Here is a 16,987-nt window from a genome sequence, read left to right on the forward strand (position 1 = left end):
GTGGCAAGGACATAGAACCGGAGAGGCCAGAAAGACTGAGGGGGGGAAAGCAGCCCAGGGAAAGAGACTGCGGCTTCAAAGTACAGAGCCAGCAGTATACTGCTGCGGTTCATAGGGCCCCTGGGCTGGGACCCAGAGAAGCAGGTGGGCCCGGGTCCCTCCCCCCCCCCAGGGAAGACAGGGTGATGGGCACTTTCCTGGCCCCCCAACAGGAGCAAAGCACGAGATCCACTAGAGGGAAGCCGGTCATTGGCCACAGTACTCAAAATAACTAAATCTTTCATATAACATTTTCTTTTGATCTGTTCAACATGATTTCATAGCTCTCATGTATGTTGAAACTCATGCAGTGTGAAAATTGTTTTCAGAAACTCAAACAAAAGAAAAGCTCTTTCTTCAGAGGCCACTCAATCCTAGGAGACCTTGCTCAAGTAAGAACACACAGATTTGTGCTCTTTCACATCTGAAATTTGCCTCCAAATTTGAACACAGAAAAAGACATTTCATTTCTGCTTATTGTATTTCCTCTGACATTTTAAAAGGTGAGCTATGAAGCTTTAAAGAAGTTTAAACTCCCAAGTCATTTACATTCCGTCAGAACCCAGACCTGAAGAATATGGACCAAATCTGCAGATTCAGGGCCTGATACTCCACTGGCTTGCACCTTGTATAGCCACATACGCCTATGAAAAATGAGTCCAACAGGATGTAAAACACTGCTATTCAGATTTGGTAAACATTTTATAGCCGCTACGCAAAGATGTCTACACAAGATGGAGGAGAGTAGAGAATTAAGCCCATAGGCTCCAATCCTGCATGAACTCTGTGTACCTGACTGGCGCTCGCTACATGATTGGGGTTTTGCCCTTTAAACATGACAAATCCATACATCATAAAACAAATGATTTTATATCAACTGACAATGGTGGGGGAGGAGAGGAGCGCATATTGAGCTTGGGACTCAGAAGGTAAGTAAAAAAGACCCTAATTTTCAAAATTTTAAAATTGAAATGAATTAGCCACCTTTTTTTTATTACATTCAGTTGAAAAGTCTATGAAACTACAAGTCTTTTTTTAAGCAAATATTTCAGAGCTTTTTTCACCCATTAAGTCTGTACATATATGTTCTGATAGATAAAATATTAACTAAAAGTGGCCCATTTTAAGATTATATTATTAAAAAAAAAATCAATAGTATTAGCTGAGCATTGTCCTCTCTACAGTAACAAATCAGTACACACATGCAACAGAGGAAAACCAGTTTCGATGAAGAAACAGAAGTTAGTTTCAACCCTTCTAGGGACTGTTACAACAAACAACTTTGAGACCAACACATTAGGAAACATATTAGGAAAATATGTGGGCAATGTCCATTTTAATCATTCCCATGGCTCAGGTACTTCATTGTTGACATCCATGGACCATGACAAGGAGCTGTCAGATTTTTTCCCCTACTCACTAACCTTTGAACTTTGGAAGGTTAAATACTCCTGAGGAAGGGCATCAGTGACTCACAGAAGAAAAGCACCCTTTAGACTTTATGACCTATTACAAAAGCTGTAAAGGAGGCATTTTTAGGGCTAGAGAAGAGATCTTAGAAATTAAAGCATCTCTGGAAATCTCTACTGAGCAACAAAACCACTTTGAGACAGACTGTGGGTTATGTGCAAATGATTACAGATTAACTCCTACATGGATAATGCATTGCATGTGGTTTTAGCTGCACGTCTCTCATTCTGTCTAATCTGTCAATTCTTTGAAGCGGATATCTTGCTTTTCTGCATGTCTGTAAATACAATGCCCACATGGGACTTTATAAATAATATATCATAAAACAAAGTCAATCGGAGTTGTACAGTTAACTCCCTGCATATCATATTGAATATTTACGGCTCTCAACCATGATTGCCAAGTCCAGAAGAAATTGGGGCTCTTTCAGAAGACATTTTTAAAGGTTTTTGTGAGGAGTTGACCAGAGTGGTGAATTATCAACACAAAAAGGCAATCAAGATTGTCAACAAGGCATTTTGAGGAAAGGATTTGCATTTGGTTGATACAGCATCAGCAGGAACATTTCAATCCGGCAATTATTTTTAGTCTAATAGTACAGCAGACAGCACTAAACCAGAATTCAGCTTTGCCCTACTCTGAAACATGTTCCCAGTGACCCTGACATTATATTGCGTTCATGCTGCTGTAACATTTTCATGGAGCAGTAACACAGCTGTATTGTACAGACTCAAGTACCCATGTGAAAGGGAAATCCACATATCCTGTGTTATCAGTGAATTACTTCACCCTGGCTAGAGGTTGGAAATGGTCTTTTAATTATTTTTAAAATTTACTGGGGCTATTTCCTCTAAAAAGAGAAAAAATCCTGTGTCCCAAGATGCCAAATGCTATTATGTTTTGAAAAGGAAAGGAAGATTTCCTTCAGAGGAGCTATAAATGTTTAGCCTTCAACATACTGTATACATCTCACAGTGAAAGAGCTGTACCAGTAAGCTATACTTGGGAATATTTGGCATTACCTCATCCTAAACTATTTCCTGTCCTGACCACAACCCCAAAAATCTACCCTAATCCCAGCAATAGATTTAAAAGGAAGATAAATGGTGTTTATATTGGCATTGTCTATTCTTATGAAAGGATCACTACACTAGCTCTCCTTCAGCTCCCTCCAAACCCAAATCTAATTCCAGCAGCTACTTTGCATGGGGAGCATCACACCCAATCCAGCCCCCACGGATCTTGTACATGGGGCACCTTTATTCTAACATGATTGTTCCCAATCTCCTGAGACCTCCCAACAGCCCTACTTGCTTCCCTACCCATATAAAAATTAAAATACCCTGTGCAGGTAGGGAACCTGCATCTTGGAGCTCTTTACACACCAGCTCACAGCACTCTTAGCTACACCACTGCCGAGTGTTGCTGCTAACATCCCCTTCCAGCGAGCCCTATGAAAAAGGGCGCTTGACATGCTAACAGCTACAGTCCTATTGTAATACTTCCACACTAGCAATATGGGGCACTGCTAGCCACAACCACTATGGCCACAGTCACTTACATTTGCATTTTTTACATTGCTAAAGTGATGTGGAAGAATTTCAGCCAGGTGCTGCAGAACCTTAGGAGATGTCTGCATGGTGTCTCCATGGCAACACAGCTACATCATTTATCTAGGGACTAGGGCTCCCAAGTTTCACTTTGGAGCTGCCAGGCAGACTGAGAGGGATGCTCCTACTTGCAGCAGTGGTAGAAGAACACAATGAAATTAGGAGATCCCAAATAGCCTAGTAAAGGCTGGTTTGTAAGTAAACCTTTCCTTCATGAGAGAATAAGGGGATGGATACTGGAAATTTCCCAAAGAATCTGAAAAGATCCCCAAAAGATGTCTCCATCATGAAGCATTCTTTAAAAGTCCTTATAGAAACAACTTTAGTTATAGGCTAGTGATTATTTTTAGATATGTTATTTCTGAAACATTTCTCCTTCTGTTTCAGTGTGCTAATAGCTGATCTTCAGTTTTAGAATATTATTGTTTGTATTGCTGAAGTGCCCAAAAGCCCCAGTCAGAACTGGGCCCTAGTATGCTAGGTACTGCACAAACACAAAGAAGGACTACCCAAGATTTTACACTCTAACTTCAGTTTTTATAATCCATGCTTTTTGTACATACCTAGGCCCTGCTCCTGTAGGATTTGAAGTTAATGGGATCAATCATTTGCTCATAATTAAACATGCATAAATTTTTGCGGGATTAGGCCCTTAAACTGCAATTTTTATGTTACAATTAAGAATATATCAGATATGTCTTTTTCCCACACCATGAGTCTGCTTTTTATATTTATAAGGTACAGTACTTTAAGAAGGGAAAGAAGCACACTTCCATGTCCACCTTGAAAACATATTGCAACATCATATGGCTTGTCCACAAACGAAAGCTGTACTATTTTAACTATCTTGGTATAGTAAATGCAATACACTCCACCTTGTATGGACACAGTTATATTGGTATAAAGGTGTATATGGCTATTCCCATGTGGGAAGGTGAAAAAGGAATATCAGTACAAATGCATCCATCTTACTGACTGTATCAGGATAACTATTTCAGTTAAAAAAAAAATCACACCTAACCAAAATAGTTATACTGGTACAAAAATCTGTCTGCAGACCAGACCTCAGAGAGAATATGTAGCAACCCCTTAGCCATGAAAATATATACTGTCAAAATAGGCAATCATGTGGTAGCACTGTCATTAGTTCTTTTTTTTTTTTTTTTTTTTTTAAATAAGAAATCATACACCAATTATCTGGTTGCAATTGGCATTTAGGGCTGCAGCAGCAGATGCACTTCCATTTTTAAAAATAACCCCAAAACAATGTGTGTTTCTATCTTTGCACTATTTGCCAAATGTTTTCTTTCACTTGTGTAGAAACACTACTGTATGTTCTGATACAATACATTACTACACATACACATATACATGATACACACATGTAAACAATAAGCTAATGGCTAAATTCACACATGGGAATCTGTGTGTGTAATAAGAATCCATGTGTGCGCAGAGAAGAATTTGACTCTAAAGAGCCCTCAGGCACATCTTGAAATATATTTGCTCAATCTATCCCCAGTTGATATGTTTTAAATAAAGTACATACTCCTTATATAAATAAAGTGTAGTATGCACTTTGCCATGATACTTCCATCTGGCTTGCAATTCAACTTGTCTATTAAATTGGTAAATGCATATTTTATTTTTAAAAAAACAACAAAACCAGCCACAATATAAATGTGCCCATATAATTTTGGGTTTGGAAACCATTTTTAATAATACCATGACCAGCACCATCATAAAGAAAGATTATTTCATGTAACTAATGGTTCTTCGAGATGGGTGGTCCCTATCTGGATTCCATATGTGGGTGCGCATGCGCCTGAACTGTTTGAAGTAGTCTCCGTCAACCCACATGTGCTTCAGCCACGTGGTGTGTCCGAGGTCTTATGAGATTGCGCGGGTCGTTGCCTCCTCAGTTCCCTCTTACCAACAGACACCGAGCCTGTAGTAGAGGGGATGGCAGGCAGGGCTGGAATCCAGAGAGGGACCACACATTACAAAGAACCCTCAGTTACAGTAAGTAACCTCCATTTCTTCTTCAAGTGCTGGTCCCTATGTGGATTCCAAACATGGGTAGCATAGCGAGCAGCACTCAGTGTGGAGATGGGAGCAAGAGCTCAGTAAAAGTGAGAGTTTGTAGGACTGAATGGCTAACTGCCGCACCTGCTGCTGCTGACTGGGCTATGGCATAATGAGCAGTGAATGTGTGAACAGAGGACCATGTTGCTGCTTTACAAATATCTTGCCATGGGACGTCTGCGAAGAGGGCAGACATGGTGGCTTGTGCTCTTGTGGAGTGTCGAGCAGTGATGCCAGATGGTGGAGAGACTCAGGAAAGGGAGTAACACTCTGTGATGCAGCAGGAGATCCATTTAGAGTGGCATCGGGAAGAGAGGGTGCAGCCTCAGCAGAGTTCCGCTATAGTGAAAAAGAGTCTGAGTGAGGCTCAGGAAGCGCAGGTGCATTGGGGATAAAAGGCCAGCACACAATGGATGTCGACGGAATGTAGTGTGCACTCCCTGGTGGAGGTGTGCAGTTTAGGGTAAAATGTTGGGAGATGGGTGATGTGGTTGAGGTGGAATGGTGAGGTCACCTTGAGGAGAAACTTGGGGTGGAATCATAGTGAGACTTTGTCCCTGTGGAACACAGTAAAGAGTGGATCTGCCATCATGGCTGCCAGTTTGCAGTCTCATCAGGCACAGGTGATGGCCACTAAAAAGATCACCTTCATGGAGAGGTGGGAGTGGGAGCAAGTGGCTAGAGGCTAAACGGGTGGTCTAATAAGGGCTGAAAAGATGAGGTTAAGGTTCCAAGGGGAAGAAGGTTTCCTGCCCTAAGGGAAGGTGTTAATGAGACCGTGGAGGAATTGAACAATGGTTGGTGGCTGAAAGCAGAGAAGACATCTACAGGTGGGAGGAAGGCGCTGAGCGTTGCCAGGTGAACTCAAATGGAGGAGTGAGCAAGGCCTAAAAGGTGAAGTGAAGCACATAGTCAAGGATGGTCAGTATGGACATGATGTCTGTGGAGTGATGGTTGTTGGATGCCTACTCCATGAAGCGTCTCCATTTGGCTTGGCAGCATGCCCTGGTAGCCGGGCATCAGTTACGTGTGAGTATGTCCTGCACTAGTGAGAAGCATGCATTTTCTATCCGCGAGCCCCATCCAAATACCAGGCCATGAGGTGAAGAGGATCCGGGCTGGTGTGGTGGATTTGGCCCTGTTGTTGTGTGAGGCGATTCTGGGGCGGGGGAGACGGATTGGAGGGCAGATTGAAAGGTGAAGAAGATCGGTGAACCAATATTGGTGCGGTCAGAAGGAGGCTACGAAGATACTAACTACTTCGTCATGTCTCACTTTGCAGAACACTTGTGGAAGGAACAGTATGGGCAGGAAGGTATAACGTAGTTCTGGTGTCCAGGATAGAAGAACATCCCCTTGAGAGCCTTGCCCAAGACCACCTCTGAAGCAAAAGAGGGGAAGTTTGTGGTTGGTGGCTGTCATGAATAGGTCCCACTGTGGTGTGCCCCACTGATGGAAGATGAAACAAAGAGTGGATTCATTAAGCTCCCACTCGCTGTTGCAATGGAAGAAGTGGCTGAGAGTGTGCATCAGATTGTTGTCTGTGCCGGTAAATGGGTTGCATGAAGTGTGACACATTTGGATTGTTTCTAGACAAAGGGTTGGAGATCTGGTTTTGCCTTGTTTGTTTATGTATACGACTGCTGTCATGTTGTCCAAAAGAAGTTGCACATGTCTGGAGAAGACAAGAGGAAGAAGCGCTTAACAGGCGTGCTGGACCACTTGTAATTCTAGGATGCTGAAATGTATCATTGCTTCTCTGGCGGACCAGAGGCTTTGGGCCATATGGCCCCATATGGGGGTGCCCCAGCCCATGAGTGAAGTGTCTGTGATGAGAATGGTGTGGGGCGTAGTAGGGAGGTTGAAGGGGATGCCTACCATGATCTTGGATAGGTCACACCATGATGAGAGGGAAATTATCACTGAGGACAGAAGGAGGACCCATTTGTTGAGGTGGTCCTTTTGTGGGTTGTACACCAAGTGAAGCCTCAGTTCAAGGTATCTCATGTGAAAGCGGGTGTATGAGGTGACAGAGGTGCACGCCACCATGAGTCCCAGGAGTGAAAGGCAGTGATGTGGAGGTGTGCACAGAGGCAACGTTGTAGCCTTGTAATGAGGGAGATGAGAGTGGCATAGTGGACCCTTGGAAGGAAGGCTCGTCCCACAAGAGAGTTGAAGCGCGTTCCTATAAAGATGAGTTCTTTGGTAAGTACAAGGGTAGACTTTTCCTCATTGACACAGATGCCGAGACCTGTGAAGAGGTCTCGCAGTATCCAAATGGTAATGAGTTGTCCAGATATGGAAATAGAGAGTGGCCCTGGCGTTGCATATAGGCCGCAACTACTGCAAAGACTTTTTTGATCCCAAAAGGAGGACACGGAATTGTCCCAACGTAAAATGAAGGAATTAGTGATGGGTTGGATGAATGTCCACATGGAAATACACATTCTTCATATCGAGAGCTGCGAACCAGACCCCAGGGGTGAGATAGGGGATGATTTGGGGAAGAGTGACCATTTGGAAAGGGAATCAATGCCCATAGATCCAGAATAGGGGGAAGGCACCCTCCTTTTTTTGGTATAAGGAAACAAGGTGAATAGAAGCCATGGCCCTGATAGTGATGCAGGATCTGTTCTATGGTACCTTTTTGGAAAAGGGTGCATGCCTCCTTCTGTAGAAGGTCTTGTTGTGATGGGTCTGCATGACATGCCCTGGGAGGATGACAAGGGGGGAGGCAAGGAACTCTGTAAGGTATCACTGGTATATGATGTTTAATACCCATTGATCAGTGGGAATCTTGTTCCTACTGTGTGCAAAGACAGCACAATGGCCCCCGAAGACAATTGAGGAAACCAGAGGAAGAGTGGGATGGGGGCTCATGGTTCTCGAGGGAAGAGTCAAAAGGGTTGTTTTGAGGGGCGTTGAGGGAAAGGAGGAGGTAGAGGTGGAGGCAGCAGAGAATCTGGGTCATTGAGAATGTTGGGTGGCAGCGGGGCTGTTCTTGTTGGCGTGGAGAGTAGGGTTGGTAGGTGGGCTGGGTGGGATATTGAGGTTGGAAAGAAGCCCGGTTTTGGTGGCAGGTAGGAACCAGATTGTAGAGGCCCAGGACTGGAGCATGGCACAAGAGTCTTTGAGTGAAGTCACTAAAAATTTTTTTGATTGTTGAAAGGGAGGTCCTCCACAGTGGTTTGGACCTCCGTAGGGAAACCAGACATTTGGAGCCAGAAGTCCCTTTGAAGCACTGCTCCACAGGCTAAAAAGCATGATGCCAAATCCATGGCATCAATTGCTGCTTGGAGGGAGACCTTGGCCACCAATATACCCTCCTCAATGAAGGACTTATTTGTTTATCCTCTGGAAGTAAGGCTTGGAACTCCGCAAATTTAGAGTATGAACGGAAGTCATACTTTGCTAGTATAGCCTGGTAGCTGGCAATGTGGAATTGGAGGCCTGCTGAAGAATAAGCTTTCCTCCCAATCAGGTCAAGCTTCTTGGCTGCTCGATCTGGAGGAGTGGTCCTGAAATGTTGTCAGATGCATTGCGCTGCCATTTGCACGACTACAGAATTGGGTGGTGGATACATATTAAGAAAGTCAGTACCCTTGGCTGAGACAAAGTATGGTTTCTCAGCATGCTTAGATGTCAGGATGCTGGTGCATGCCAGATCGCTTGGGCTGGTTGAAGGAATGCCTTGTGGATAGTGAGCACAATGGTGAGGGACTCATTGTTTGTAGAACATCTAGGAATTCATCCTGGGGGCCTTTTATATCCTTAGCTGAAAGATTGAGAGCCACTGCCATATGGCGCAGGAGGTCCTGATACTGTCTGTGGTCATCAAGTGGGGAAAGGGAGAGAGAGAGGAATGAGCGCTTCATTTGGGGACGACGATGCTCCAGTCGGAATTGGCGGTTCTGGGGGCATGATGGTGCCTTGTGGTTCTCTGTAGACTGAGGGAGGGACAGTGTACTCAGGAGAGGATTGGTCCTGAGGAGGCAGCGGTGCTCTGTGTCCATGACAGGGGTCCAATGGTGCCAACAGGACCAAGTATATGGGTCCGTTTGTGCCAGTGGTCCATGGGAGTATCAGAATCACAGCTCCGCAGGTGGTGTGTACATTAGGTGTTGTGGCCACGGACTATGTGAGCATGCTGGTGAGACGGTTGGGCCCGGTTCCAAGGACCATTCGGAGTCTGACAGCCGGTCCAGGAAAGGTGGTGCCATCAGATTGGGTGGAGCCGATGGTGTGGGTAGGACCTGTGATGACATTCCAGGCAGTAGGGTAAATGGTTGATATAACAGCAGCGGTTTGTCCGCTGGAGATGGAGGCTGCATCATCCCGGGCGATCTGTGCTGCGGCAGGAAGTCCTCAAGAGGCAGAAGCAGTTCTGCTGTGGGTGTGAAGGGCAATAGTTGGCCAGGTGTGTGTGGTATCAGGAGTGTACACGATACCGGGCGTGAAAGGACAGACGCACCTGGTGGAGTGGATGGAGCCGGGAATTCTGGTGGTGTGCCAGTGGCTGAAATGGCAGATGACTCCTGTCGGTCACAATGTTTGGTCTTCCACTCCGCTTTAGATTTTTTTGGAGGTGGTGCTGCTGGATCAGCATGTGAGGCATCAGCATCAGCATCTCACGGCTCAGGGAGGTAACGCTGTGCTTGGAGGTGGTCCCCCTTGGGGATCTGCCTTTGTGCCCATGGATTTGCTTCTTATGAGCACAAAGGGTTTTTGCTGGCACCATTGGTACTGCTGGTGCTGCCCTAGTGGGTGAGGTGTTCACTGTCGGTGAGGCTGGGCGTTCCAGTGGGTCCATCGGTGCCATCTCCGAGTATGCACGCGGTTGCATTGCCTACTCCATGAGGTGATTATGCAGTTTAAGTTCTCTGGCCTCATGGGTTCGTGATGGGAAGGATCGGCAGATGGAGCAAAGGGTGACAACATGGGTCTCACCAAGAGAGTGAAGACAGTGCTCGTGTTCATCGTTTACTGAGAAAGATCACGGGCCTGAAGCACAGTTCTTAAACCTGGATTGTCGGGGCATAGTACCCCGAAGGGGGTAGGATGCCCCATAAAGGGTAGAACCATGGTAGACTAACTGTACTAAGATGTAATAACTATAACTTACTATTAAAGAACTATCTACAACAGTAATTTTTTTTTAAGCTATACAGATCAAAAATGGAGAGAAAAGGTGTTCCAACTCTGGCCATGTGGTGGTAAGCAGGAAATGAGGAGGCATTGACCCGCACGGTTTCATAAGATCTCGGATGCACTATATGGCTGACACACAATGCACACGCAGGTCAATGGAGACTACTTCAAGCAGTTCTGGCTCTGGTGCATGGCGCACATGCACACCCACATATGGAATCCAGATAGAGACTGGCACTAGAAGAACTCTGAATAGAAGCTTTTAAAAGAGTGATCTTTTGGGAATACTTTAATTTATCTTACGGTTGTTAGATGAAACTTATACAACGCTTGCACCACTGTAATTCCGTCTTTGGCAAAGAAAGGAGCAGAAAAAGAAATCGTAAAATCTAAGAACCCCTGATATCTGGAGTGGATTCCCTTAGAACCCAGGCAAAAGAATGGAGACAGGCAACACAAAAGGTACAGTAATTTAAGAAGGGAGAGAAGCTTTACTACCTTCTATCTAATGAATGAAAAGTATCTTTCTGACCACTGAGAAGGAACCATTGAGTGTAGGCACTCCCATCACTTAGCATCCTAATTTACATGACCCATGTCTTCTATCTCAAGACAGAACACTGCTAGATTGCAGAACAAAATAAAACCAAAGGGTGGCTTTTATTATTTGTTATTTACACTCCTAAGTCCCAACATGAGGATGAAGTACAGTTCTTGATGACAGAGAACATCTGTACAGTGCCTAGCACAAGTACGTGACTAGGGATACTAGACACTACAGCAATACAAATAATAAATAATAATCAAAGCCAAAGGCGTGCAATGATAGGCCCAATCAGGCACGCCTTACACAAAGCTCTCACAGAAGTCTGGATAGTAGGATTGGGCCTATAATAGACTAGCAGTGTTCCTGTGAAACCATGACTGGCCTTAGGGGCAGGTGATCAGGGCAGCCAACATTCAGGAGTGCCAAACCCCCATTTTTTGTTTTTTTCTTTTGCTTGAATTTTTTGGGAGTGAGTGTGATGAATGAGGTGAGGGACACCACAGTTTTCCACCTTGGGCAACAAAACACCTAGGGCTGGCCCTGCCTGAAACACTCCTCCCCTAATGTTAATAAGCATTGATGCAAAACCAAATATTTTGTAGGTTTCGCCTGAATTTTTTGGTTTTGGTTGCCTAAAACTGCAAGTTATTAGGTTTTTTTGATCAGCCTCCAAAATATTTAAAGAAAAAGGAAGGGGAAAAATCTACAGCAAAATTTTTCACAGGGAAAAAACTCATTTGCCAAACAGCTTGGCTCACAATCTTTCAATGAACCTGGGCTGAACTCTAATTTTTGAGTTTCACTGCTCAAATGCAGTGAAGGCTGTGACCTTGGGCAAGTTACTTAAGTCCTTTGTTCTTTGGTTTCCTCTTTGTACAATGGGGATGATAATACTCCTTCTACCTCCCTCAGAGCCCTATTCTTCCTCTGCAAGTTACATGCAATACTGATTGTCTTCACTGGGAGCTACTTGTATCTTGGAGGGGGAGACTAGCGCTCGTGGATATTGTGAGGCTTAATTTATAAACTCTTGTGAAGTGCTTGAAGAGAATCAGCTAGCTGTTGTAGAAGAGCTACGGGGTTTGTTTTTTTTAACTATCTCTAAGAAAATTTCACACAACCCCAAGCAGTCTATATTACTGCAGAATATATTTGAGGAGGAACACAATAGCTTTAGAGACTAACAGTTATTATGAACTCATCAGTGTTGGGAGTGTTCTCAAAGTTAAATTGAGGCATTCGGAATACCTGAATGGATGAGTGGAATTTGCTGTTTGCATCCCTAACTTATATTTTTCACTGTCACTGAGATTCACATTTAAGCATATGTGTTGGGAGATATTATTGTGACCTTTAAAGGTCCATTTGTTCTGTGCAAGCAGATCAGTCACTTCTTTTTTAATGAAGATGCCCAAACCTCCCTGGAAATTCTTTTGGAATGAGTCATTTGGTAACTTTCTCTCTTGTAAGCAAGTTTCTCTATTTCTCTGGGTTTGGAATTATTTCTGGTTTCTCCCCCAGGGCCAGAAACCCATCAATTTTAATCACAATCAGTTAGAAATGTTTAAATTCAGTTCCAATATCAAAGTAACATTATAAAAAGCTCTACCTCATAGACATCTTGGTTCCCCTTGTATTTTTCTATCTGGTATAGCTGGCTCTTGTAGCAAACATTTTCATGGACATCAGACTTCTGAGGAAGGGAAATAAAATAATGTGAAATAATTAGAAGCAACAAAACTAATTATGGAACTGCTACCTGGTGGGCCAAATTCACTGTGGCTTTCAGCGGAGTTGCACCAGTGATGGATTTGGCCCATTATATTTAAATATGATTCAGGCTGATCTGCAAATGGTCAGCGAGACATCATCATTAAAACATTTGAATGTTATTTCTAATACAACTACGCTCTGAGGAGGAGTGAAGAATCTATGGCCATTCACCAGACAAAGAATCGTTCTGAGATAAAACAGAAACTACTAATTGAAAGGAAAAACCGTAAGACCCTGCACTTTATAAGCAGCCTTGTAGATGCTTACAGATCTCTCACTAATTACATCTCAGGCCCAGATTGTCCCTCGCCATGCTCAGATGCCAAGGGAGAACAGAGTACAAGGCGCCTTGTCCCCTTGCATACCCCATACACCTGCACAAAGGCTGCCCATTATGTGGCTAGAGAACACTAAACTAGCAGTGCTGGCAGTGCTAGACTCCCCAAAGAAGGCAGGGAGGGATGAGGAGGGGTTGGGGCAGGGTGATAGCTCCCTCCACTCTGCCTAGCATAAAAGGACACCGACTGTACTCATTCAAAGAAAAGTGTTAGGGTGCGTGATCTCGTGCATGCTTCCCAGTGCTATGGGCTCACATCACAACGATGCGGACTACACAGTTTTGCATTGTTTGGATGGGAAAGCAGGAGAAACTTGCTGGTTTAAATGGCCCTTTGCTTTGAATCCAAAATTCAAAGTCAAACACAGGGGGATGGGAGGGGGATTGAAGAGGTGTAAGTGACCCTAAAGAAACTGACATCAAAGAACAAAAAAAAGTGTTTAAGAACCTTGCAAAGTGAAACTGCTAAATATCACACCACCCTAGTCATAATCTATGTGACCCTCCTGCTGAAACTGCACTGTCAGTCTCTTAAGTCTCTTATTGCACTTCTCTCAACTAGATACTGCTCTCATCCCCAGTGCGAACATCTATTGATGCCGATGGGAGATCTGTGCAGAAACGGAATGTAGAGTACGCAGTAGCAATCTACCCTGCAAGAAACCTGCAATGCAATGTGGACAGCAGGATTTTTGACCCAAGGTCATATTCAAGACCTGTCTGGTATTATTGTTTTATGCCATGGGCCAAGAGGGCCATAAACTAATCAACAAACTCTACATACATATTATTTTTAAGTACAACTTTTACTTAAAGTTTTCACTTCAAAACAAACAAACAAGCAAGCAAGCAAATTTTAATGGCTATTAAACTGTCCCCAACTCTCCCGCCAAGAATCACATTATGTTAATGAATGTTTCTTTATAACAGAAGAATTATATCTAAAGAGCATAAGTCCGACACAACTCTAGGACAAAAATAAAGCTTTACATGGCAAGGACTTTGTTTCTGAAAGCCAAAAGCCTTCCCAGGAGCCTCTTTGTCCAATGCCTACATTTGGAAACCATTTAGATACAACCTATAAGCAATTATTTCCCTTGCTTGGGAATTCTTAATGAATTAATGTCATCTATTTACCAGCATTATCTCCCTTTCACAATTAATATTATAAGAACAGTGAATCTCAAGGGGCTATACTTCACTAAGTTAAAGACTCAGAATCAAATGTCGGTGTGTGGGAAATTCTTGGATATTACAGCATTCTTTTTTATACTACCATTATTATTGTTGTTGTCTTGAGGAATCAGTATCAAGCAATACTTACTCTCAGGACTGCCAAATAGCGCTCTAGTTTCTTATTAAGTAGAAAGTAGATAGCAAGAGTGTGGCTTGCCCTATTAGAGAGGACAGTGTTGATGACATCACTGTTCTTGTAGCCAAGCTTTTCAGTCATATGGAGCAGCACACTTTGGCTGAGGTCTTCTAAGTGAATTCTATACAAAGAGAGATCAAATAAATTATTCTTACAACCCTCCAGATGAGGCATTAGAATGCTTGTTAGCAATGAAGACACCTGTAGAGTATGCACTAGAGATCTGAAGGCCATTATATAGTTAAATAATGCAAACACGACTAGCTTTATGTTCCTCTGAAGGTAGCTCTAGTTCAAAGATCAGCCAAAAATTATTTTAGTGATAATGAATACATTCTAATACCCTCTGCACTCAATGATTTTGGATGCAGTTTTCTATGTGGCTTTCAGCCCTAACCACCCTATGCTGTGTTCCATTCAGATCTGAAAAACTAAAAAAGGTCAAAGCTAGCTTCTACTTGGATGGTAGATTGCCAAGGAACAGCTACAGTATGTGTTGCAAGAAATGACATTGATAATTAAATAGATGGCATTCTTCCCTCTGAGTCAGTAGTGAGCCAATGGCCTAGCATGGTATTAAGAGGTGCTGCAGATGCCACAGTTTGATTAAGACATAAAACCCAAGGTCTTGACTATTGTCGTCATTAAACGTCCCATGGCTCCTTTTCTAGGAGAAGAGCTAAAATCCAACTCAGCTAGCTATACTCTGCTTACCTAAATATCTCTATTCTTTCCATTAGATATGGTACTCTTCTTCATCTGCTATCATTAAGTGTTGCTTGGGGTTTCTCCTTGCCTTAAGTAGCTAGCTAGAGTGTTTCATCCCACAGAGAGCTATATGTAACATTTCTATAGCAATTTGTGAAGTTTGTAGAAGTGCTTGAGGTGGAAGGCACTATAGAAAGGTAAGTTATACATAAAGTGTGTGTGTGTGCACATGCATACCCTCTCAATAATGGACTTATCTGAGTAGGGAAATGGAGTGCAGTAGCCTTGTGCCTTTATAACAGTGTCTTTAACAGCACATCATAAGGTCAAATTTTCCAGAGAGTTCATTTAGGCTTCTAAAGGAATTGGCCAGACTTCTAGCTGTGCTGAGACCCTCGTTGCTCCCATTATTTTAAAAAATAATTGTTTTTAAAATATATATATATTCCTTGTTCTCCATTTCTATTTTAGCCACTTATTTAGGTGCCTTAATAAGAACCGCTCCGTGCTGAGCTTTTTGTTAAAATCTGACAAATACTTTTAATAGGTGCATCAGCTCATTTCCCATCTCACCCCCTGCACCACTATTTTCAATGTCTGTTACATTCAGCAGTTACTGCATAGGAGATAAGGTTGGCCATAACAGGACTCCAAATAATATTCACCATCTAGTCTGGTAAACCTTGACTAGAAAATCTTTACCTTTGTTCAATGTGCTTATTAAAATTCATTTTGTACTAGGGACTGCTCTTGGTTTTTTTTAAAAAAATAATTTAATAAGCAAACTGTATCTGCTATTGTATATTAAGGCTTCTGGATTACAAAAGGAACCTAGGCAATTGTTGTTTGAAGTATTCTGTAAAATGTAAAGTATATTTTGTCTTCAAATAATTTCTTTTTAAAAAGCAGGCTTATAAAAAGCCCGGGAGAATTATTTTGTGCGAAATCTCCTTCATCTCAGTTTTACATCCTCTCCCACTCACTATTTCTACCAGCTCCCTATCTTAGGGGCATTTAGTGATGCACATAAAAGGTCAGGAGGTATACCCATTAGTACAATACATTGCTTTTGGTTAGTTCCATAAAAATAGCAGTGAGATGAGATGAGAGGGGGAGATTCCTTGGTGAGTAAGTGGTGGATAAAAACTAAGGTGTATATTCTGCTCACAGTCACACTCTGGCATACATCCAGAGAAATTCTTTCAAAGTTGATTTTAATTGTGTTACTCCAGATTTACATCAATTTTAAATGAAAGCAAAAATGACCCTAAATATTTACACTCAAGAGGATTTTTATTATCACACTTTAGTACAACAACTTGTAGATAGGTCAAGTTTGGGACCTACGCTAGTTAAAAACGAAAAAGAACTATAGCCCAAAAATAGATAGGCAATAATCGACATGACTTTAACCCTATGTAACTCCACTGTCTTCAGCACAAAATGTGGGTCAAAATACACAGGGGTTTAATTCTCTATTTTTCAGAGAGGCAAGTAATGAGAAAAATTGATTTTGTACATAATATTTATAATATATATATTTAGAATTTATAATAATATTTATTGTAAGGCTGATTCTTTTTAAAAAGGGATAGCCTTTTAAACTAGACTATGTAGAATACTTCCCCTCCCAGCTAGTTCTTCCAATTATTCTTGTTTACATTTTTTAAAATACCATTACATTATCTGATGATTAAATCTAATTGTTTGTCCTTAAAGCATAAAAGTTCAACATTGATTTTTCCTTAAGAAGTGTGTATTTTTAAGGGCTGTAAAAGGCACTTATTTTCCTCTAACAAACACAGACACCCCACTCTCTGTATATCAGGACTCTGGTTTTCATTTATTATATTTAAGGTTCCCTTGCCTTCAAGACAGAATGATTAATGGGCACTTGG

General features: G+C 42.5%; 1 protein-coding gene across 1 annotated transcript in view; it reads right to left on the reverse strand.

Moving 5' to 3' along the window:
* Nucleotides 1-16,987, reverse strand: part of HUNK (hormonally up-regulated Neu-associated kinase) — a 102,457-nt gene that overhangs the window by 16,267 nt on the left and 69,203 nt on the right. The window contains exons 7-9 of the mRNA XM_067565639.1: nt 14,343-14,502; nt 12,509-12,592; nt 6,824-6,879 (exon numbers count right to left, since the gene is read on the reverse strand). Coding sequence (XP_067421740.1) covers nt 6,824-6,879; nt 12,509-12,592; nt 14,343-14,502 — 300 coding nt within the window. The remainder of the gene's footprint in view (nt 1-6,823; nt 6,880-12,508; nt 12,593-14,342; nt 14,503-16,987) is intronic.

Source organism: Emydura macquarii, unplaced genomic scaffold, assembly GCF_026122565.2.
Source record: "Emydura macquarii macquarii isolate MOO-44397 ecotype Brisbane River unplaced genomic scaffold, CSIRO-AGI_Emac_v2 contig_2681, whole genome shotgun sequence".
In the NCBI taxonomy this organism is placed as follows: Eukaryota; Metazoa; Chordata; order Testudines; family Chelidae; genus Emydura; species Emydura macquarii.